This window comes from Cebidichthys violaceus, unplaced genomic scaffold, assembly GCF_023349555.1.
Source record: "Cebidichthys violaceus isolate CVI_PGR_0920_01 unplaced genomic scaffold, fCebVio1.0.p SCAF_2, whole genome shotgun sequence".
In the NCBI taxonomy this organism is placed as follows: Eukaryota; Metazoa; Chordata; class Actinopteri; order Perciformes; family Stichaeidae; genus Cebidichthys; species Cebidichthys violaceus.
Window position 1 is genome coordinate 9,000,943 of NW_027176372.1, and position 23,196 is coordinate 9,024,138.

The window sequence follows — 23,196 nt, forward strand, 5'->3', positions numbered from 1 at the left end:
AACTAAGACACTTGACACGTGACGTTGACACTTCTTGCCGGATAAAAAAACGAGAAGATGATATCATACAAACCGTTGTATGAGGATACGTAGCAATATGCCAATAGTACTACACTGAGTCACCAGTTTAACAGGTACGCTAGCACAAGATACAATCCACTACCGCAGCCATGCAATAAATAATATCTATGTTATGTTTATAATGTTTGGCATTTGTTGAAATCCATGCATCTAAATCGATCATTCCTTCCTGCAGGTGTATTAATGGCGTAAGCAGTCAGACAGCTGTCCGGTCATGGCGCTGTGGTGGTGCGCCAACGTGTTCTGCAGGCTGGCTGCAGCATGGTTTCCCCTGCTCTTCACATCACTGCTGTGGCAAACGGTAAATCTGCATTGCAGAAACTCCCAACATCTTAAAGAAACTAGCGGTTTAGCTGCTTGAATCAGAAGAGCTTGACTGAAAAACAAGTGACTTAGTTTTACTGGTGGTGAAGACAATCTGAAAATGTTGTTGATTCATAGGGAAACCAATCCATTTCCAATCAAACGTTTGCTAAAGTTATGAGGCTGACGTAGGGTGAAAAACACAAACCCAAGGATATGTATGTGACTAAAGTATACGTTCCCTGAAACTGCACTTTTTTGGAAGGAAATCTTGAATTTATCATGATGGAATTTGGCAAAGGAGGGCACAATGTTAATACACCCGGTCTATTTGATACAAGCCCCAAGTCGATTTCCTCCCCTTATTATTGATTCCTTTCCAAACTGTTAGTGGATATACAGGTCTGAACTCATCCGTTTGCTTCTCCCTCTCTTATCTCATCCTGTCTGAATTTCTGATTTTGCCTCTGCTGCTCACTGCTTTGTCATACCTCCTTTATCATACTTTTCCACGATTATCTTCTCTGCTCTCTCTTTTCTATTTTATCCCCCTAACCTTCTCCATCTGACTGCTGTCTGTCCTTAACTTTATTCTCTACTCTACTGTAGATCTCCCCCGTACATGCAATGGCACCCTGCCCACGGAGTTGCAGCTGTCCAGGCGTTAAAGAAGTTCACTGTACGTTCAGACATCTCACCACTGTACCAAAAACCTTCCCTAAAGACACAGAGAGGCTCAACCTTGGGTAAGATTCAATCGCTGTGCACAAACACACACACACGCACACGGCAGCGTTGAGACATAGTTGTGAATGGCAGCCCGTGAGGGAAGAAACCCAAACACTCTGCAGGAAGTAGTGTGGAATGTGGAGTAGGTGATTTGTCAGAGGAGTGTTTGCTTTAGCTCACAAACACCGCCTGAACCAAAATGCTGAGGCAAGGGCTTTTCGGTTGTCCAGGATGAGATCACTTTCTTTTACGCCTAGAGGAGCTACTGTCTTGCTTTAGATGGTGGGATCATTATCCGTATCGCTGCTTGCCATCGGTTGATATGCCAACAGTCCTTAGGAACAAAAGAAGCCAGTTTTACACCAAAGAGAGAAGTCTCATCACTTCACTTCCGCGCGCAGGCCATGGCGCATTTCTTTTTGTCCACATCTGCTTTAAACTCAAAAGATAAGGGCTTAGCACCAGCATGAGGTGCTGAACTGACTTCAAATCACTTCCATGTGGACGGAGCTTTCACTGCCCTTTCCAGCACAGCGGAGAAATAGCCCAGCAACTGTTTTGTATGCAACAAACTGCTGTGTCTAATAATTGGCTCCCAAATGATCCATATTTACATGGCAAACCACTTGGCAGGCAGGAGCCAGAGCCACACTTTTGTTCAGGCTCTACATTTGCATGTGGGGGCTCTGTTGTGGGAACAGCTATCACTGCATTTCATGTGCATTGCATTTGTGCTTTAAGTAGCTCTCCAGCTCTGAATGTAATGCTGTGATGTGATGATCCATTTCAGTAGGTAAAAGCTGCAACACTGTGCCAAGCTACAGTCCTCAGGAGGTAAACTGCCTCCATATGCGCTTCTGGGAACAGTAGAGCTATCAGTAAAATTCCAGAGTCTTTGTCTTGAACCAATACAGAAAGCATATACTATTAAATATAGCAAGCATTACACTGCTGGGACTTCATTACGAAGGGTTTGGCAAATAGCAAATGTTATATTTATATTAACTTACAGCAATAGAGAATTCTTGCCTGTGTTTTATGGATCAGATATAACATTGTAAAGACATATTGCAGGGTGGAAACACCCCAAAAAACACATATGGCCCACATGAACAGACAAATGGAATATAATATATCATTGCACCACGTAACAATCAGGAGTTAAAAAAAATGGATGCTACATGATTCCCACATGGCAGCAACAATAAGTGAGAGGCTGATGCCATGTCTCTGACTTCCTCTATTGACCAATCCTACCAAGTACCTAAGAGCAGCTGTCCAATCATATCTTAGGGTGCTTTCACAACTAACCTGTTTGGTTTGGTTAAAATGAACTCAGGTCAGTTCGCCTGGTTAGTATGGTTAACGTAAGCTGCAAACATTAGCATATCCAGCTAACTAGCTTACTATCTACAGTTGTGAATTAACACGGTTACTTCCAGAGCCAAGGAGCATTTGATGCTATGTATTTCCCCACTGTGTGGGAGCTAGTCCAGGATGCTGATATATCAAAGTGTAGGGTAGTGGTAGCAGCTCTGTTTTTCTCTCTATTGCATTTTGAGAAGTTTACACTCCAGCAAGCACAGCCAAGGTTGTTACCCGAGATAGCATTGCACCAAACACATTTAGACGTAATCCTAAAAGTCTTTTCTCTTGTAACATCATATTTTAAATAAAAACAAGAGAGCATAAATGTAACCCCCATCTTAATTATCCAAGTATGTACATTTAGCAACCAAACAGTGTTAGAATAGAATGGAATACAAGTCTGAATTTAGCATAGTTCTTGTACTGCAATGTTGAGTTGGTTAGTATCAGTTTCTTTTTCTTTATCACAAACAAGTGGGGATGCAGCATTGTTATGTTGGACAATATCATATTTGTAGCCATCAAGTGCATATTTGATACAAATAATTCTTGTTTTTGAACGAATCAGCTGGAAATATTAAGAAGTCAGTCAATGATAGCGTTTTTAACCAACTTATGGAGCTAACGTTAGCTTGTTAAGTTAGCTTGTTCCAGCTGCCAGTGACTGCAAACAGCAGTTAGAAATGAGTGTATCTATTTGTCTATCTTTGACTGAAATAAAACACCTATTGTTTAAAACATTCCCAAAAGTTTGAGCCACCGTCATTACAGTAAACAGCATTTGTGCGTGTGAGAACTGACAGCTTGACAGGCATAGCAACCTATTTGTATCGGTCATTTGATTGTGTTCAGTTTACCACTTATGCTGCTAGTAGATTGTTTGATGTTGCACTTTTGCATACTCTATTCTGATTCTCTATTGATTCCTGATTTTTGTTCTTTGTGTGGGGTAGAAGGCAGTGTCTGTTATAACAGGAATAAAAGGAATTTCTCAAGGACACTTCAGCAGAGCAAACCTTTGGAGGCAGACCAAACCTTTAGGGAGCTAATAGGATCTGTCTTTCTAAACACTAGACCACCCTGCAAACTGGGGACTGCAGACCAGGGGGATTTAGTCCCTAATGCAAAACTGTTGGTATATGTTCACACCAGGCATGCTTGCAGTGTTTTATTTACACTCCAGGCCTGGTTTCCTTTAGTCTGGAGCAATACCCTTTGAATTCAAAAGGAAATTGCTCAAATAAATGCAAGCGTCCATCCTCTTTCCTAGGATCTTCTGTGTTCAGTGAGTGGCGTGGAGGATGGTATGGACCACCTAAGCACCTGGCACAGTGACAATGGGGCTTAAGATTCAGCTCATTCTCCCAAGTACTCTGTCATGATGCAGTAATGATCAATTATGGGAAACAGCACATACAAGTCTGCCATGATTTATGCTGAAATCCAATTAACTTCCTCCAGGGATCTCGATTACAGAGTCTGTCGCAATGGGTTCACTGAGAATTAAGTCCTGCTGAAACTTACAATTTACATACAAAAGTGCAACAAAAGAAACTGGACTAAGAACTATATAGTGAAGGTACAGTTGAACACTTAGAGCCCCGATATGTTTCAAACTGCTTGGCATGCTCGTCAAACAGCATCTGAAACCCCTCCCCCCCCCACACACCTTTCACCATGTCTTGCAGCAGTGCTGCGTCTATTAGTTTTTGTAATTTGTGAAAAAATGTATTCTAAAAGCATGCCCACTTTGCACCACGATTGGCTAGGTGTGAGGCCGTAAGAAAGTAGCATAGTGAAAACCACAAAACTACATCTGACATTTTTTGTAAGTACAATCATGTGCACCACCATGAATGCTTTGGAGTGTGAGCCATTCGTACAATTTGTACGACTATCGCGTAGAGACTGCAAAGATATGCAAAAGACAATTGTTGCTGAAAAACCCTACAATACTGCAAGTGACATACAGTAGGGCCCTATGATTTCTGTGATGTAAAAAACACGGAAGGAATTGTAGATAGATAGATAGATAGTAACTTTATTGATCCCGCGAGGGGAAATTATTTCGTTACAAGCAGCAATAGGTTACAGAGCAGCAATAGGTTACAGAGCAGCAATAGGTTACAGGTATACAAATCTTAATATTATATATAAAGAAAAAAGAAAAAGAAAAATACAAGAAAAATACACGATATGTACAATTATAATGGAGTAAAGATGTTATATAAAAAATGCACACGATATACACAGTGCAATTTGATGATAAAAAAAGGAATCAGCTGTAAAATTCGGAATGCTGTGGATTATAAAAATCAAGGCTTAACCGATTATTATAAGCGTTTCATTCACAGCACCTAAGCTGAATAAACTATGGAGCTATGTTTTGGTTTAATTTACAGCCATACTGCTTCTCTCCTCTGCTCTCTGTGTTGGTGTTTCATTTTCTTATGAACTGTTAAATTTGTATTCATCCACCAAATTAAATTAGACACTTTTTCTGATGAAGAAATGTGTTTACTACAGAATTCTGAAAAATCAAAACTGCAAACACACCTGTGTACTGAAGAACTGCAACACTTTTCGTTATAGTATGAGTGCAAAACACTTTGAACGGGTTTGAATTTCAGTTCCCAATGGGAAAACCTACACTAAAAATATTCTGGATGAAAGTGACCACTAGATGATATACTGTGAGTTAGCTGTTTTATTGATGGCAGCGGAAAAACGCAGAATCCCCCATATGTGTTCAATTGGGTAGGGATAACTGCAAACAGGGAATGCTGTGTGCTGTGAGTCTAAGAACTCACTTCAGGATAGTAGACTCTGAAAGACAATATGCTGTGCTGATTCCTGTTGTTGAAAGGCCTGACAAACTCAAATACTGAAATCTGTCAAATGCTGTGAGTCCCTGCCAATGGTCAACGTGCTCTGTTGCCTTCCTTTATTGAAAAATGGCTTTGGCTCTGGCTTCTACTGTTCTATACTGCACTTGGCAATCAGTTTGACTCTTTGTCAGAAGTAATGTGCTGAAACATAAAGACTTGAAGAAAGGCTCTTTGTATTTTGACTGTCGATATAATTATGTACCAGGGTCCCACATAGACCCCTTGGGCAAAACTAATATAAAAATACTGAATTTCTAAACGTATGCTGAGCCCATGTCTAATGTGCAATTACAGTGTTGTTGGTCAGACTACCTAAACCGAGACCACGACCAGAGTGTATCAAGACTGATACAAAACCAAGGCTTTGAAGGGATGAGACAAAGTCAAAACCAAGACCAGAGTATATTGTGTATTTTGTGTGCAATTTAGTGATAGCCCTACAGTTGTGGTCTGACTGGTCTTGAAATAAAGTCTTCTTTGTCTTCGACCAAGATAAGACCAAGTTAAAATGTGTTCAATTCCGAGACAACATCCAGATCTACAAAACGTAGTCTTGAGATCAAGACCAATCTCGAATTCTACTACACTGGTGCATCTATGCTTGATGTGTGTGTGTGTGTGTGTGTGTGTGTGTGTTTCCTCTGACAAATGATGAAATAACTGTGGTTCAAAGGTTGACTGAGGTGTCTCTGGGATCCCTCTTTCCATTCATTCTTTACAGCTATCTTTCCCCCCTTTCGTTTGAAAGGTCACATTGCCCAGACAGACATGCACCCACCGATTGTTAACTAATATTAGTTTCCTATCCCTCTGACTCCCCTCATGACCCTCAGTTACTCTTTCATCCTAGTAACTAGTCCTGTTTCTTTTCTCCCTCTAACAGTTATAACAGCCTGACGGAGGTGGCGGGGTCAGAATTCAGGTCACTACGGCAACTGGAAATGCTCATGTTGCATGGCAACGACATTAGCTCAGTCCACCCTGGGGCGTTTTACAGCCTGAGATCACTACAGGTAGAGTTTCTGTGTGTGTATGTGTGTGTGAGTGTGTGTGTGTCTTGTTGTTGTTATATACTACAATACCAACACTTCTCTAAATTTGTCTTCAAAATCAGACAGACTAGTTTGTATGTTTAAAGGTGGTGAAAATAAATTCATCAATTTATACATATAAACTGAATTCATCAACCCAAATGGACCAGGGGGAAAGTGAACCTGCACGTATGACTGATATATTGAAAACTTAATTCTCAATTAATGGCTCATCATTATCAATTAATGACCCATAACCCATTGGATTTAGTTCTGTAAGAACCTGTGGTTTCTCCTACATTCCGTTCAGGTCCAATGGTCCAACAGATCCGGGTCAAGTGAAAGTGATTTATTACTGTCTTCAATTGGTGTCTTCAATATGTGTTAAACCCACTTGAGTGTTTGCATCTGTTACATTCTCCATATCTGCCTCTAAATCATAGCTGGAGCAAATTGTAGCAGCATATGTAAAAGTAATGAACCACGTTGGGGCTGGCCAACACCACAGTGTATGTACAAACAAAGCCAGATCAAATTGTATCCTTTTAAGCCAATAATTAGTTGTTCTTTGATTGCTTGACTAAAAATGCAGTCTTGTTGGGTCCAGATGGGGATAATCAGAACCTAACTTTGCATTCGAAACAGGCAGAAGATACATAAGAAATGGATTGAGTCATCGACTTATTTGAGGTACAAATGTCCTCAAAAAGATGGAAGAATGATGGAAGAATAATAAAGGACGGGATGCTCTTTTGTAATGTAGACTGATAAGTTTCTTAATGAAAATGCACCAAAGCAACTTTCAAAAATCACAATCACCTTTTTAGTAAAACAATATAAAACTAAAACTAAGACGATTGAATCAATTCAACAGGGTTGTTCATGCGGCCAAAGTGCTGCCTTCCCTGCAGCTCTGCACATGTACTAGCCACTTTTAGCTCATCATTTCCTGGGGCAGCCATTTCCAACAAAACTAGCTGAGACAAGCCGGGTGTAAAGTACCTATCAAGCATGAAAAAGACACAAAGTAAGCAAGAAGCTGACTGCATCTTAAAGCATCTATCAGGCGTTGATGGAATATGGACTTATGTTAGTCACATCCCTTCTGTCCCATCTCCAATGATCAAACCCCTAGCCTTCTAATTGGTTAATATAGTTTTAATGTTCAATAAATGTCAGTATAACACTAACTCTTTTTTTCACAGATCTTGAAGTTGAGTTACAACAAGCTAAAATCGGTGAACCCGGGTCTGTTTGAGGGCCTTGCTGGTTTGATCCGTCTTCATCTGGACCACAACCTCATTGACTTTATAGAGCCATACTCCTTCTCTGGCCTGAGCTCCCTAAAACTCCTGCAGCTAGAGGGGAACCTTCTCAAAGAGATCCACCCTCATACCTTCATAACGGTGTCACTACTAGGAAGCTTTTGGACCTCTGGACTCAAGTAAGAAACAGAAAGGTGGTAGATGTTTCTCTTAATTTTGGAAAATTTAAGCATCTTTTCAAAACTGTTAAGGGTCATATGTTAAATTTGTACTTGTACGTGAAATTGTACTACTTTTGGAGTATCTATTTATATTTGTGTAATGATACAACGTAAATTAAATTAATGGAGTTTGCATGTTCCCTCCAGTTAAAAGATGCAGATTCCCCAAATTGCTTACAGGTATAAAGTTGCTATAACTGCACCTCATAACTTATGGATACTACAGTATATTTCTTTCCCTCCCTATTGCACGTTGCATGCAAGAATAAACATCATCCTCCTGTCACCCTGCAGACCAGTGAATGAATAAAATTATATGTTTTTGTTTCAGACACTTACACCTGTCGGACAATCTGCTGGAGCAGCTTCCTGCCGCAGTGGTGAAGACAGCTCCCCGGCTTGAGATCCTTTCTCTACACGGTAATCCCTGGACCTGTGACTGTCAGCTCCACTGGTTGATAGAATGGAGCTCCACGCATGAAGGTAAGGACTTGTGTTTGTACCCACCATATATACATTTTCCTTTCAGCTCAGCTCCACCAACTCCTGAGAAAAATATGTTAGCTTGTTAGCAAAGAGTTACTCATTTACACATCCAGCAGTTAGGGAGCAACATTCATTTGAAGTTGTACAAAGGTGAGTCCAATATTCACTCTCTTTTAACTCTGTGTTCGGTGTCCAACAACTCCTGAGGTAAATGTCTGGCTTCTTAGCTCCTAAATGCTCCACTGTGTTCACCAGCCAGTCACGAACTGTGTCTGTCTGCAGGAAGTGTACCATGTGTTTTTAGAGCTTTCTCACTAAAAACAGCTGCCTGCTGAAACTAAAAACAACTTTTATTAGAGTGGCGAGAGTGAACCAAAACAGTTGTGAGCCGCACAGCTAAACAATGAGCTGAAACTCACTATAAGGCTCGGTACAGCTGACGGGGAGCTGCTGATTCAGGATATGATTCTGTGTAGGTGCATTACTACGAGCAGCCCCTTTCACACTGTCACATTGCTTTCTCATGGCGTTTGATAAGAATACAGATTATAGCCACTTTAAGAAACAATATCTGTCACAATAGAAATGGGGATGAAGATCAAGGCACTGAGCAACTGGACTGATTGGCTCCTATCAAGGCAAAAAACGCCATATCAAACAATATTAACCTTTAAATGAACACAAGTCTAAACCAAAACATTAAACATAATAACTGGTTGCAACCCATTTATATATTAACAATATATGCACATCAAAAAGAATGTCTCCGGACTTCATATGCATGTTTTTGACCAGAAGCAGAGCATAATGCTGGCAAATCATTTTGTATGTCTGCCTTCTAACTCTAACATATGTAGGATACAGCTTCCCTGAATATATTGACTGTATTTGATTCACATGCAGTTTTCTTTATCTGTCTTTCTCATTCAATATTTTTCATTACGCATGTGCTTTGCCTCATTTGTCGCTGCTTTGTTACAGTTTTGTGAATAGCCTTAAACCAGTCCCACATGTTAGCTGTTTGTATCAACAGAACATTTGACAATATATCATTGTTTTTATGGCCAACTTCATCTGAAAATGGGGTTCTGTGACTGCCAGAACTTTATTAGTGGATGCATTAACCTTCACTGAACTGAAAACTCATGAAAGGATCAAATTGTATCCACATTGTTCCAAACCCTTATAATGCCAGATTCATGTTCTATTGTTCACCTTTTTCCCCACTTTACTTATCTCCCATCTTAATTAATTCCTTATGTTTTCCCATGCCCTATCTTTACCTGCAACCGCCCCTTCCCTTTCAACTTTTCCCCTCCTTTGACCTTCCCTTTCAATTCCTCAGATGTTTTTCCATTGTGCCTTATAATCCTGCCTTTTATATCTTTCCCCCCTCTTTCTACCAGGCGTTATAAAATGCAAGAAGGAACGTGGCTCCAGTGAAACTTGCCCCCAGTGCTCCTCTCCTCAACCCTTGAATGAGACCCTTTTGTTAGGACTGACTCCAGCCAAGCTTACCTGTGAGCGGCCAGCTCTTCGCTCGGCCCTCAAACAGTGGGACAATCCTGTGTGGGCTGAATCTGAATCAGAGCCTGACCTTCCGTACACCCGTGACTTTGAGAAGCCTTTAGGCCATCTGACCGTCGTTCTCTCTGACAGCCATGGAAACAGTGCTCATGTGGCGTGTGATGTGCGACAACCTGGAGACAGTTCACCCATGACTTGGACAGTAAATCCACAGTCACCTGGCGAGTTATCCGTCAATGTATCACTAGTGACTGTCCTCGAGTGTGAAATTGATCGGGAGCAGTTGCAAAATCTATGGCAATTGGTTGCATATTACTATGAAAGCCCTGCTATCTTGGAGAGAGGTCAGCTGAGAGGAAATGCAAGCAGAGTAACCTATCAATATGTCCAAGCCGTAAATGAAAATTCCCCATATTTCACTGAATTAAAAGGGTACTTGGTAGCAGAACCCTCATGGCTGCTTCAACCCAGAGTCACTTTGAGACTCAACAGACCGCAGACAACAACCAAGAAACTGGTGATGGATTTTACTACTGTAATTACCAAGCACATCAATAGCCATAGAGGATCGGAGGATGACAATGACCTAGCCATGTCCTGGGCTCTAATTCGCAGAGGGACAGCAGGACGGGTTCAGACTGCTCTTGAAGGTTCAAAGGTTAATTTGGAGTGCAGTGTTGTCACTTCAGATCCGGAGGTGAAAGTGGAGTGGATGCTTACGGATTTGTCCATTGTGGAAGACGCAAGTGACAAAATTGAAATTTCTGAAAGAGGAGAACTCGTAATTTTAAATGCCACACAGTCAGACTCAGGCCTTTACCATTGTATGGTGAGGACCAAAGCCGGTGTGGACTTGATACCTCTGAGACTCACCATCAAAGAACTCTCACTCAGCCCAACAGCTTTCAATGGTCAGAAAATTGTAGTTGAAAAGGGACACTCTTTTTTTCTCCCTTGTGAGGTGACCTCAGTCCAGCCCAGTCAAACTATGTGGTACCTACCCAAAAACCAAATTCTTCTTCCAACGCAACAGACAAGACGGACAGAAGTGATGGAAAATGGGACTTTGGTGGTAAGGAGATTGACACAGGAAGATGCAGGGGAATACACCTGCCTGGCCTCAAATCTGTATGGAGTTGACATGATATCACACCTGGTGGAAGTTACAGGAGGAGAAAAGTCCTCTGATACAACTAAAGTGCAGACTGCGAAAGAGCAGCAGATTTTGCCAGTTGGCGTTGAGGAAGGAGAGGGTTCAGGGGGAGATTACCAGGAAATTATACGTCCTTTTGCTACGCAGTTTCCTAAGAAGGTAGGGACTCAACAAAGGAATCATAATGGGTTTTCAAAGAGGATAAGAATTAAAGATTCAAAGAGAAAACCCAATAAATCTGTGAAAGAATTAGACCCAAATCGTTGGGCAGAGATATTGGCTAAAGCTAATGCTAAACCAAGTGTTGCTCTGCCCACAGAACAGTCACTTCCAGAACCCAGCACTGTAACTATCCAAACAAGTACATCCAAACCCACTACGACAACTGCTACAACAATTTCCACTACTACCCCTCCTAATATCAGGATAGAGCCAACTAATTTCCCCATCAACACAAAAGCTAAGACTGGAGCCTATTCTACAGAGAAAAAAGGGGATGACTCTGAGACATTGGAAAGTCAGCCAGTGGTTTTCCAACTTCCACCTCCCAGAAGTACAGAACCAACCCCCCAACGAGTTGGTGGGATGGCAGAAAAACCAGAAGCAGTCACAGACTTTCCTGCTGTTGGAACTTCTCAGCCAGTCGATCAGTCAGAAAGTAAGCACTCTGGAGAGGGGAGAAGGAACAACATCCTCATTCCTGGTCATATAAACAGAAGAAGGCCTCCTTATAGGCGTAGAAAACCCCCATTGAGAAGAGTCCGTCCACACGGACACCCCTTTCACAATTCATCAAACAAGCCCCAAACAACAGTTCCCCCAACAACCACCATCAGAGCAACAACACCAACAACTAGTACAACTACTACTACAACTACTACTACTACGACGACAACGACAACAACAACAACAACAACAACAAAAACAACAACACCTGCTCCAAGCACAGTGGAGAACCATGATATCTTATCTGCTGAGTATCAGACAGAGGAAGATGAAGGTGAATACTATGAAGAATATAATTACAAGGATAGTGGTAGTTTTGATGCCAAGGAAGATTTAAACAGTGAAACCCCTCATGCTACTCATGATCTTGACAGTAGGCGTACCACATTACCAGCTAAAGAAAAAGATGTAGGTAGTTCTCCACTCAATCCAAAGACGATTGTCAATTCAAAGCTCGACAGTACTCCTCATCCAACTGAAAGGCCTGTTGAAGAGAAGGAGACAGACACTGTGAAGCTTAAGGAATCTGAGAGACAGAGTGTGGAGATTAGAATGCAAACTGAAGAAAAGGTCAGAGACAATGAAGATCTTGCAGCAGAGAGTGAGAGGGAGGTAATAAGAGCAATGGAAAGGGAAGAAACACACAAAATAGACACAGAAGGCAGTGAGAAAGACACAGAAGAATCAAAAAAGAAGTGGGTTACAGAGAGCTACAATACGCAAGATAGCATCCGGTTAACCACACAAAATAGACCAAGACCTAACACTCAACCTTCACCGGAACAAAATACACCAACCCAAGCAAGAACTCCATCTACCTCACATTCAACAAGAGGCAGAGAAAAAGAACTCACACAGAAAGAGGATAAAGACGTAAACATTCCAAAGATGAAGCCTGAGGTCCACAGTTTCCCAGTAATGGAGCCGGTTCACCCCTGGCTCCATCAGATCAAACAGGGAGGAGGGCAAGCCTCTGCATCCAGGACAACACACACAAACCAAGACAGAAATACAGCAAGGCAAGGTGAAGTGAATCCGGGCAGGCATTCCCAGCCTCCCAGAGTCCCCCCGACCTCCCGCTGGCCTTCACACCATCATTACTACCCACTCTATCCATCCTGGCCTGGTCAAAGGTCATTTCCTCATCCAAGGCAAGGTAAATAATGTAAAACTGTAATGGTTTCTTTTTGAAATACTGTTTTGAAATAAGGTGATGACCAAATGTGATTGAGTGTAAGAGATAGTGGATAAAGAACAAAATGAATATAACAAATACAGTATACTATAAAAAGGTAATGTTATTTTGGCCTGGTGTTATGTTTTGATGAGTCACTCTAATACTGGTTGGAATGCATGTATATATATTTGATAACATTTTTGTTCTTTAGATCCTGGGTCCCACCCTGTGCCTACGCACCGACCCTGGGCTCTCCCCCACCCCTGGGCTCAAAGCCCGGTTGTCACCAACCGACCCGAGATCACTGCAGAAACAGTGAAGCCGCCACCCACAGTCTCTGGAACAACAGGAAATTCCAGAGTTACACTCTCTAATCCCCATCTGTCACATCATCATCACCAACAACAAAATCATCATGTGGATGGCAGGACCCAAACCAGAGACCAACTGTTTCTATCAAGGTTGAGGAACAGATACAGACAGGTATGAAAAAAGATTGGTTTTAGAGGTGTGCCGCCTGCAGGCAATCTAATGGTGCATCTTAATCTTCACAAAGTGCTTTGAAAACACAAAGTGAGTGAGCAACATTTAGCTTTGTTGGCAACACACTCCTTGAACGCAGACTGGCCAATCATAGCGTAGTATCAGCCGGCTCTGACCAATGTCTGACAACTAACCCGCTGTGCTCCACAGACTCTTGTGCAATCATTTCAGATTTTCTTAATTTTCAGGCTGGTTTTGTGGATCTCAAGCTAGTCACAGTCAAACATGTGCAATGATATTACCCGAAGAGTTTGGAAGGAGATTTCTTAAACGTAACTTTTCTACGTAAATACCTGTGGAGCTAACATTAGCAGAGTACGTTAGTACATCATTAACTAAAGTTAGCACTATGCTACGCTAGCTACTGAAGGTATGCTGAATGTTTACACATGGCGCTTTTGCTTTTTAATGATTGTTACAGTGAATTAGGGCCTACCCGGCTTTACAGGAAAAGTGTCCTCAATTTCCTCCAGTTTCTTAATTACATTGTCTTCTGCCTTGATCGCCATGTGATGTGGTGGTTCACGTTCACACTGTGATATGCAGACTTTAGCTTCTATCTTTATCTTTTGAACTTGTTTTTACTGCTGAATCAGTTTGACATCTTGGATATACCCTTCAAACGAATATTGTAGAGCCTTCTGTCTAAATTAATATTTTTTTTCCAAAAATGAATTAATATTTATGCAGGGAATGCAGTTAGTGACAGTGTGGGCTCCATGGTAGCTCTGACAGCTTAACGGGGGCCAGGGCTTAGTAAGGATCAATTGCTAATGATGGCGATGATGATGAATCAGCTCTCAGAGATGGGATTCAATTTCAGGTAAATGGATTAGTACTATAATAATTGATCCTTTTTATTTTTCCAGGCGCAGCTCGAACGCATCGCTCAGTTAGGGAGGATGGTGACTCCCAAACCTCGCATTAGTTACCACAATCCATCCCCCATCACGCCTAAACCCAACCCTCCATCTCTACATAGACCCTACACCCCTAAACCACCAGCACCCACTGCTTCTTACTCTTACAAGCTGCAACCTCTGAACCCTGCTAAACCTCCATCATCACCATTTTCTGGTTTTCACACCACCCCTGGTGTACCATATGGAGGTCGGTGGGCTGTTGGAGGTAAGTATACTTTTGAAAATATATAGGTAATGTATTCATAATGAAAAATGAGCAATATATTTTAATATATTTTATTCAGTAATGATATTATTTTTGGTCTTAAATGCGTCTTTGTAGCAGGAAGAATCAGCTCTCGGTGGCCCACAGCTGCACCTCCTTTCCCATGGGTGTTGGGAGTTGGAAGTGGTGGGCTGAAGCCCCGTATTACCACGGTGACCACAGCTAGTGTGTCTGTACTGGCGGAGAGTGATGTGTTCCTACACTGCAAAGCAACAGGGAATCCTGAACCCAATATTGCATGGACCAAAGTCTCCACAGGTAAGGGAGAGAGAAGTAAAAAAAAATCTAAGCTTCTAGCTCGTTCTTCTCACTGGCCCTGGGTCAGATCTGCCTGCTGCTGCGTCTATTTAGATACTATCACTGGGGAACGCCAGAGACACAAATTTTGAAATACGGCATAGTCAGTCATGAGAATCATGATTCAGAATTTAAATCTCTCTTTCATCATTGCTTCTTTATCCTTTCTGCACCCCTCTCAGGTGCCACCATCCCAGCAGACACCAAGCATGGCCCCCGTTTTGAAGTCTTCAAAAATGGAACTTTTGTCATTAAAAACATCCAGCTCCAAGATAGAGGGCAGTACCTCTGCACGGCCCAGAACAGCTTTGGATCAGATCGCATGGTCATCACCTTAGCTGTCCAGACTGAGGCACCAAAAATCCGGCCACCCAAGTCTACAGAGATAGCAGTCTACTTTGGGAAAAGTGTGACTCTTGACTGCCTTGCTTCGGGTAAACCACCTGCCCAGATTTCCTGGATTCTTCCGGACAGGACATTTGTGCGTGAAGTTGGGACTGTTCCCACTCCCCTTTCTCCGATGTCTCTGCTTCAAAATGGAACCCTGCAAATGCACTCTCTCAATTTCTCCAGCAAAGGGGACTATAAATGTATCGCAAGCAATGCAGCAGGTGCTGATACAATCACTTATCATCTCCATGTGGCGGCTCTGCCGCCTAGCATCAGTGAAGGAGCAATGGATACTGTGATCATTCAGCCAGGTATAGTACAGAACTTTAACATCCCTTAACTTCCCATTACAGAAAGTTTGTCTCATGATGTGGCTGTTACTAAAAGACCATAAAATGTTGTCATCTAAACTAAAAGAAATCACATTTAACCAGGCAGGAGTGTGTATGTTCACTGCTCTGTGAAGGGCGAACCGGTGCCTGCTCTAAAATGGACGCTCCCGGGAGGCGGCCATGTAAAACTGTCACAGTTTCTTGGGCGCAGGCTGTTTGTCTTCCCCAATGGGACGCTGTATGTGAAGAATGTTTCACCAGCTGATGCTGGGAGGTGAGATGTGCATTTATTTTAGTCTATTCATGATTCAGTCTTTCTGGTCAAATGTCTGGTTGAATATGTGTACAGTTTCATAAGATATGGTTCCTGGTTTTAGTTGACCTCCTTGGCTAAATCGGAATGTGTTCTTAATCACCTAATGTATTCAAATAATCCTCTCAATTTAGGTCTGATTTCCCTCTGAAGCTTTATGGGTTATGGTTAGCCCAATGCTTTGGTTTTTGACCAAATGGCTTAACCATCAACCTCACAGAGCTGCATTATTGTAATTAGGACCTACCAAGTGTACATTTTTAACTTCTGACTTTGAATGGCATGCAGGAATACCTAAGGACAGTAGAGATTTTGTTCACTGCATTTAAAGTCAGAAGTTGTGTACCCTTATGCAAAGCCCAGTATTCCTGTCCCAAGCAATACAAATTAATAATTCAACTCAAAGTTTTCAGGCCATTATTGTTATCTGACTATTGCTCTGAGCTCACCAGGCTGCTGTCAATCCTCCCACAGGTATGAGTGTTTGACCACTAATGCTGTAGGCATGGCCAAAAGAACTGTCCAGCTGGAGGTGAGGGCAGATTCCCCCTCCTTCTCCCATCAGCCTCCTCCTCCTCTTCCCATCCCTCCAACCCAACGTCATGGCGTGCCATCCCAACAGCACTCCGTCTCAGCTATGTACGGTTCTGCTGTGTACCTCCACTGTCCAGAGTCCACTGGATCCACAAGAGGGACCATCTGGCAACTACCTTCCAAGATAATCATGGAACATCGATTCAGGTTACTTACTTTTGTGAATCATCACAATACTGACCATGTTATAAATACATTAAAATATTTTAGTTTCCATTAAACTTCTCTCCTCCATCTGCCTGCAGTCCGGAGAGACCAATTAAAGTTTTCCGTAACGGGACTCTGAGGATACTTCAGCTAACAGAGCTGGATGGTGGAAATTATCTGTGTGTCTTTCAGCGGCCCAATGGGGAAGACATGGAGCTCTTCCAGGTATGAACAGGACAGGCTTCAGCCAGGTTAATTTTTCGGCCAACTCTTTTCCATTAGTCTTTGTTTATTATTATTTATTTTTCAATAAGAATCCCTTCCTTGTTAATGAGTGACAAAGTCAAACTAAAGATGTCTAACATGTCAAGAATCAAAGATGTGGTCTGTCCTCAACTAAGAAAAAGGAAGTTATTTTTTTGTATATGTGCTGGCAAAAGCTGTAACAGCGGGTCATTCAATGATCAATACTCTACTCTCTCTGTATTTTCCAAGCTTTCACTGATGGATTTGATCATATTTATTCATGTATTTACTTCATCAGGTGGAGGTGTTAATGACCCCTCCCAGAATTGAACACGTGAGGACTGCACAGACCAGGGTCACCTTTGGAGAAAATTTCCAGGTATTTTTGGGAGCTAGCTCAAACTTTATTAAAGTAGGATAGACATTGTCGGAGACTTTTCCACATCACCTTTGTTTAGTATACTGTTCATTTTTCGACATTTTATGATTATAGATGTACAAATATGTTTGATATTATGAGAAGATATACAGGTCTCATTTCCCAAAGGCATCAAAGGCATCTTCAAGCAGTATTAATAGCATTTTTTTTTTTTTTTGGGGGGGGGGGGGACTTGGGTGCAACAGAACAAGATTTAAACTCAATATTTACATATTAACACTTCATAATGTGTATATAGCAAAACTATTAGCAGATACAAAACATTATCATTCATTTGGAGTTTCTGTCAATTCAATTCAATTTATTTAGTATAGCCCAAAATCACAAATTTGCCTCAGAGGGCTTTACAATGGGTACATCCCAAGTCTCTTATTTGTCATTTCCTCGCTCCTCGCTTGAACCGGAAGTTGTTCTGCTCCGCCATATTGACGGCTGTCCCAAAGCTCTTATTTCTGCTCGGAGGAGCGAGGATCAAGGATCGAGAATCGAGAAGGGATCTCCGAGGAGCCATGAGCGAGGACGCACAAGAACAGCCTTCCAGGAAGTGTTAACGGCCGATCCTTGTTCATCAGTTATGTGATTGGATGCTGCAGCTGATCGGACTGACTGGAGTTTCATACCAGAGTGAAGACAGATCACAGATTAAACTCAAGCTTTATATTTGAATAGTTTTCTGATTCACCATCTGGTTTAATTATGTGTTCATTGTAGGTCTGAACAAAAGGACCGCAAACAACTTTCTTAATTTATTTGAAAGATTTGGCTTTTCATGATCTGATATTTCCCTCAATAACTTTTATTATGGAAACAATTAAAGTCAGAGAGAGCTGGAGAGATGAAACACTTTTTACATCATTTATCATCATTTCCATTCAGTCACGTGAGGCTGATCATTCCTGAGTGTCGGGTTTGATGAGTTATATCATTTAAATTGAACCTGAAACATGGAGCCTAATACATTTATTCCAGTATTAAAGATATAATAATATTCTGGGTGATTTAATAATGACGTCACAATCTGAATTTCAAAACATACAAACGCAAATAATTCATAAATATGACAAAGGCATTCCGCCGGTAGAAATCAATCCTGTGCTTAGAAACAGAACGGTTTGTTAAAGAGGTAAAAGGCAGAGAAAACACCTCTACAGTGATGATTACTGTGTGTCTTTATTAGTTATTAGTATTATTAGTTACTATTATTAAGTACAGTGATTATGTGTACAGACACAAACTTATCAAAAGGCTCTCCAGCTGTTAAAGCCGACTGAAAGCTGATCCAGCTGTGATCAGCTGTTCCGTCGTCATCAGAAACAGACTTCGCTTCATATGACGCAACTAAGGAAAGGACGTCTCATATCTCTTAAAAAATATTTCCTCGTTTCCTCTCTCCTCGCATGGAAAGGACGCAAGTGAGGGAAACAGGGATGCAATTAAGAGACTTGGGATGTACCCTCTATGTACAATATACAATCCTGTCCCAGGGCCCTCATATCGGTACAGAGAAAAAACTCCCTAATAATGATGGACAAATTATGACTACTAAAAATAACAGCAGCAGTGGATATAATAGAATAATAATGATAATAAAAGCATAGATGGAATCAGTAATAGTAATAGAAATGTGACTAATAATATAAGTAACATTAGCAGTGGGTGTCAGGCAGTGCCACAGTAGGTGGCACGATCATGGTCCCCCGCCGGTCTAGGCCTATAGCAGCATATCTAGGGGCTGGTCAGAGGCCAGCCCCTAGATATCTAGATTCTAATTCATCCACTCATTTTCCTTTGTTTCTTTTTTCAGGTGGACTGTGTTGCAACAGGCCTCCCTGATCCAGAAGTTACTTGGAGTCTCCCAGATGGAACTTTAATCAACAACGCCCTTCAATCGGATGATAGCGGCCTTCGCAACCGGCGCTATGTTATTTTTGGCAATGGGACTTTATTTCTCCAGCAAATGGGAAAAAGAGACGAGGGTGACTACACTTGCTTTGCCAAGAACAAACTTGGCAAGGATGAAAGAAAAGTGAGCGTCAAAGTGGGGCCGAACGCTCCAAAAATTACATTGAAATCACAATCACTGGTTACAGTAAAGTTAGGAGAATCAGCTAAGTTGAGTTGTCAGGCAACAGGTGAACCTACACCAAAAATCATGTGGATCTCACCCAGAAATGATGTGATATCTTTGTCATCAGACAAATTTCAGATCATGGACGATGGGATGTTAGTGGTGAAAAAAGTAATACTGGCCGACGAAGGGAAATACGCATGTGTGGCACGGAATTCTGCTGGTGATGATGTCAAAAACATGAAACTAGAAGCTGAACTCCAGGAACCCTTTATTAATGGCATGAAAGGAAGAAGCACCACAAAGGTTTTGGCTGTTTCCTACCAAACATCGCTCCTAGATTGCAGAGTGGAAGGGAAACCCGAACCAAGAGTCTGGTGGGTTACTCCTTATGGTCTTTCGCTCCCAACACCCTACCTGGGCGGCCGCTTCCAAGTCCACCGGAATGGGAGCTTGGAGCTGAGAGGGGTGAGAAAAACAGATGAAGGGAGGTACATTTGTCTGGCCAAAAACAATCTGGGTGAAGCCTCACTTTTGGTTGAATTAGACGTGACATCAATAGCCGAGAAACCAAGTTTTGCTGTTCCCAATATTGAAATCTTACCAATAAAGCAAGATGGCGGGGAATTGATTCTGGAATGCTCTGCACGTGGCAAGCCGAACCCAGAGTTTGCATGGGTTCTACCCAATGGGACAATGTTAACGCCTGGTGTTAGACTCCAACGCTTCACACATCATCTGGGTAACGGAACTCTAAAGATTTCTCAACCGGTTGCAAGTGATAAGGGAGTGTACCGGTGCCTTGCAAAAAATGTGGCAGGACAAGCAGAGAAGCGTTATGCGCTGGAGTCAGGCCGAAAGCCAGTGATCAGAGGATCTACAGGTATGTTTTGTCATCTCAAATTTATAAAACAGAAGTCTCTTTAGTTTGATCAAGTGGGGTGGTTGGTAAATGTATTTGTGTTTTCCTCTTGGTTTGGTTTCTTCAACACAGAAAGACATTTAAATGAACCAAAGTGCAGCATTTAATCACCTCATTGATTCGATGTGTTGGGCAGGAGCCATAGACTGTATAAAATATGCAGGTAGTCTTCGTGATGTCACCCATAGGTCCACTCTTGTCACCCTTTGCCATCTTTGCAGTGACGACAAATCTCTCGGCAAATCCAAAAATGTTTAAAGAGGTGTATTGTGGGTTGAGCTAAGGCTTGACCTAAGTGACCTGACAGAGAATAGCTTGCAGCTAGAGACCTGGTACGGTACCCACTTGTGACTATGCCCTCAATTATTCCCCCAAATAGTTGTCATGAATGGGGATTTTAGCTATAGAGACCAAAACCGTATTTTTTTATGATGCAGAAAGTTTATTTCTGCTGTAAAGTTGGGCATTTTACCATGGGGGTCTATGCGGACTGACTTGCTTTTGGAGCCAGCCTCAAGAAGTAATTTGATGAACTGCATTTTTTAGCACATCCGGCTTAAAATTGGCTTCATTTCTGAGCAAGAAGGTCCTGAAGAAAGTCTTTCTTCCCAGATTCCAGAACCACTCCAAAATTCTTTTGTGAATGGACCGAGACCACTTCCTCTAATGAGTCTTGGTGTGGTTGTTTTGATCCGCACGTAAGGATGATTTCTGTGCTTCAGAAATCATACCAAGGGGGAAAACAAATTTAAAGTAAAAAATCAATGAGAAAGCTGGCCATATTTCTCACTTATGAATTATGTTGTATCAATAATTTTTGCAGGAAATTTACATACTATTATAATTTTACTTTTCCAGGTGGTATGAAGATCACTTACGGCCTTAATCTCAACTTGCCCTGCACAGTGGATGGCTGGCCGCAGGCATCAATCACATGGACCCTACCTAATGGTCTTGTTTTAGACAAACCTCAAACCATTGGCCGGGTATTTTTTTTTGCCAATGGGACCCTCCAACTCAGGCAGGTCGCCACCTTCGACAAAGGAACATACATCTGTAAAGCCTCCAACTCTTTCGGCTCGTCAACACTATCCTACCCAGTTGCAGTCATGGTTTTCCCACCACGTATCACCAATGCGCTGACCTCAATTACAAGGGTCAACCGGGGATCACCAGTGAAGTTAAATTGTGTTGCGACTGGTATTCCTAAACCAGATATTTCGTGGACGTTGCCTGGACGCACAACGCTGGTTCCACATAACCGGTTCACAGTGCAGGGAGGGATTCACATGACAGAGGAGGGCAGTCTGGTCATACAGAACCCCATGCTCATGAACTCTGGCATTTACAAATGCAACGCTAGAAACGCACTCGGCACAGACTTTAAATCTACTTACCTACAAGTGGTCTGAGTGACAGTTGCATATTGTATTGGGAAAATGTCACAGCAGAATTAGGACTGGATTTTTCCATCAGGATTTGAATATTCTGCATAATAAAGATACTCTGGAGAGAGACTTAAACTGTCTGACTGGCAGCTTGGCTTGAGACACCTTGCAAAGCAGTTTCCACAGAACATTGATGTTTCAAATGTTTCAAATAACGTTCACCTTTTGTGATTTTTAACTGCAGTTTTTTTCTGTTTTATAGTGCAAATGTTGCAGAAGTCTTTTAATTCTACATTTTGGACCTTGAAGTGTATTTTCCCTTTTCAAGAAGCCGTATTAACTCACTGCTCAAAGCTTTGCCTTTCTGGCCTTACCCTGTAGACACCTTTCACATTCCCCATTCGATATTATAATTTGTGGAATTTTACCTCACAGTACAATTTTACTATGACAATGCTCGTTCTGCAACTGAACAACTTAAGACTCTTGATAGATCTAAATATAATGTGTACCCTTTATATGATTATTACTGTCAATGTGCTGGTAGAATTTAGTTTTTTCAGCTGTACATGGTGAATATTCAATTGCTCACATCACAAAATAGAAAAACAACCTTACAATTCATCAACAAGCAGTGATGAATAGTGGAGTGTCATAATTCTTGAACATGGGTATATCATCAAATATTCTACTCATGTACATATAAAGTGCCATATTTCATGAACTCTTTTCTATGAGGATACAAATACCCCCGACTCTGTTGCTGCTCTACAGTGTGTATCAGCGAATGACATACTGTATGTATCAATGTCATTTATTCGTGTTCATAGTGGTGGGAAAGTAATGGCTCATAATATCTACATCGTGAGCTCAGTTGAGTGACACCAAAACAAAACAAAGGGGAACTTAACAAAAAATATGTAAGTACATAATTTATAAAAAATAAAACATAAAGGTATTTATTGTTGTCAGTCAGCTGTGTCATTTTTACTATGTTAAAACTGCAATGGCTTGACTAATTCAAATTGATTTGAAGCTTCCTTGAGGCTCAGCTGTTTCAAATAAAAAAAACTATGTCGAAATCAACTTGTTCCAATAGAGCTGCTAGATGAGTGGATTTGGTAACAGGGCCCACATATTTGTGCCATTGACAAATAGCAAGAAGCCCTGCCAGTGCTGACATTTGAGGGTATGGAGAGCTGGAGAATATAAAATGGTGCAAGCCGTTGTAGCCTATTAGCTGTGTAAAAAAACACAAAACAAAATATGTATATATTTTTTTACAAACAAAGAAAAATCAGAATTTAGAAAAAAACATGACTATTATGAGTGATTTCAATTGTTGCCCTATGCTTGGATGTAGCACACACATTT

General features: G+C 41.5%; 1 protein-coding gene across 1 annotated transcript; it reads left to right on the forward strand.

The window, feature by feature from the left end:
- The first annotated feature begins 295 nt into the window (after positions 1–295).
- si:ch211-159i8.4 (matrix-remodeling-associated protein 5) lies at positions 296–22,782 on the forward strand. The gene is made up of 16 exons (XM_068715357.1): positions 296–382; positions 994–1,130; positions 6,253–6,382; positions 7,606–7,844; positions 8,218–8,369; positions 9,779–12,934; positions 13,167–13,438; positions 14,368–14,626; positions 14,744–14,944; positions 15,166–15,684; positions 15,808–15,979; positions 16,493–16,759; positions 16,858–16,984; positions 17,304–17,384; positions 19,249–20,395; positions 21,293–22,782. Exons 1-16 carry the CDS (start codon positions 296–298, stop codon positions 21,844–21,846), a joined length of 7,500 nt encoding a protein of 2,499 aa, XP_068571458.1. The 3' UTR covers positions 21,847–22,782.
- Positions 22,783–23,196: the final 414 nt, after the last annotated feature.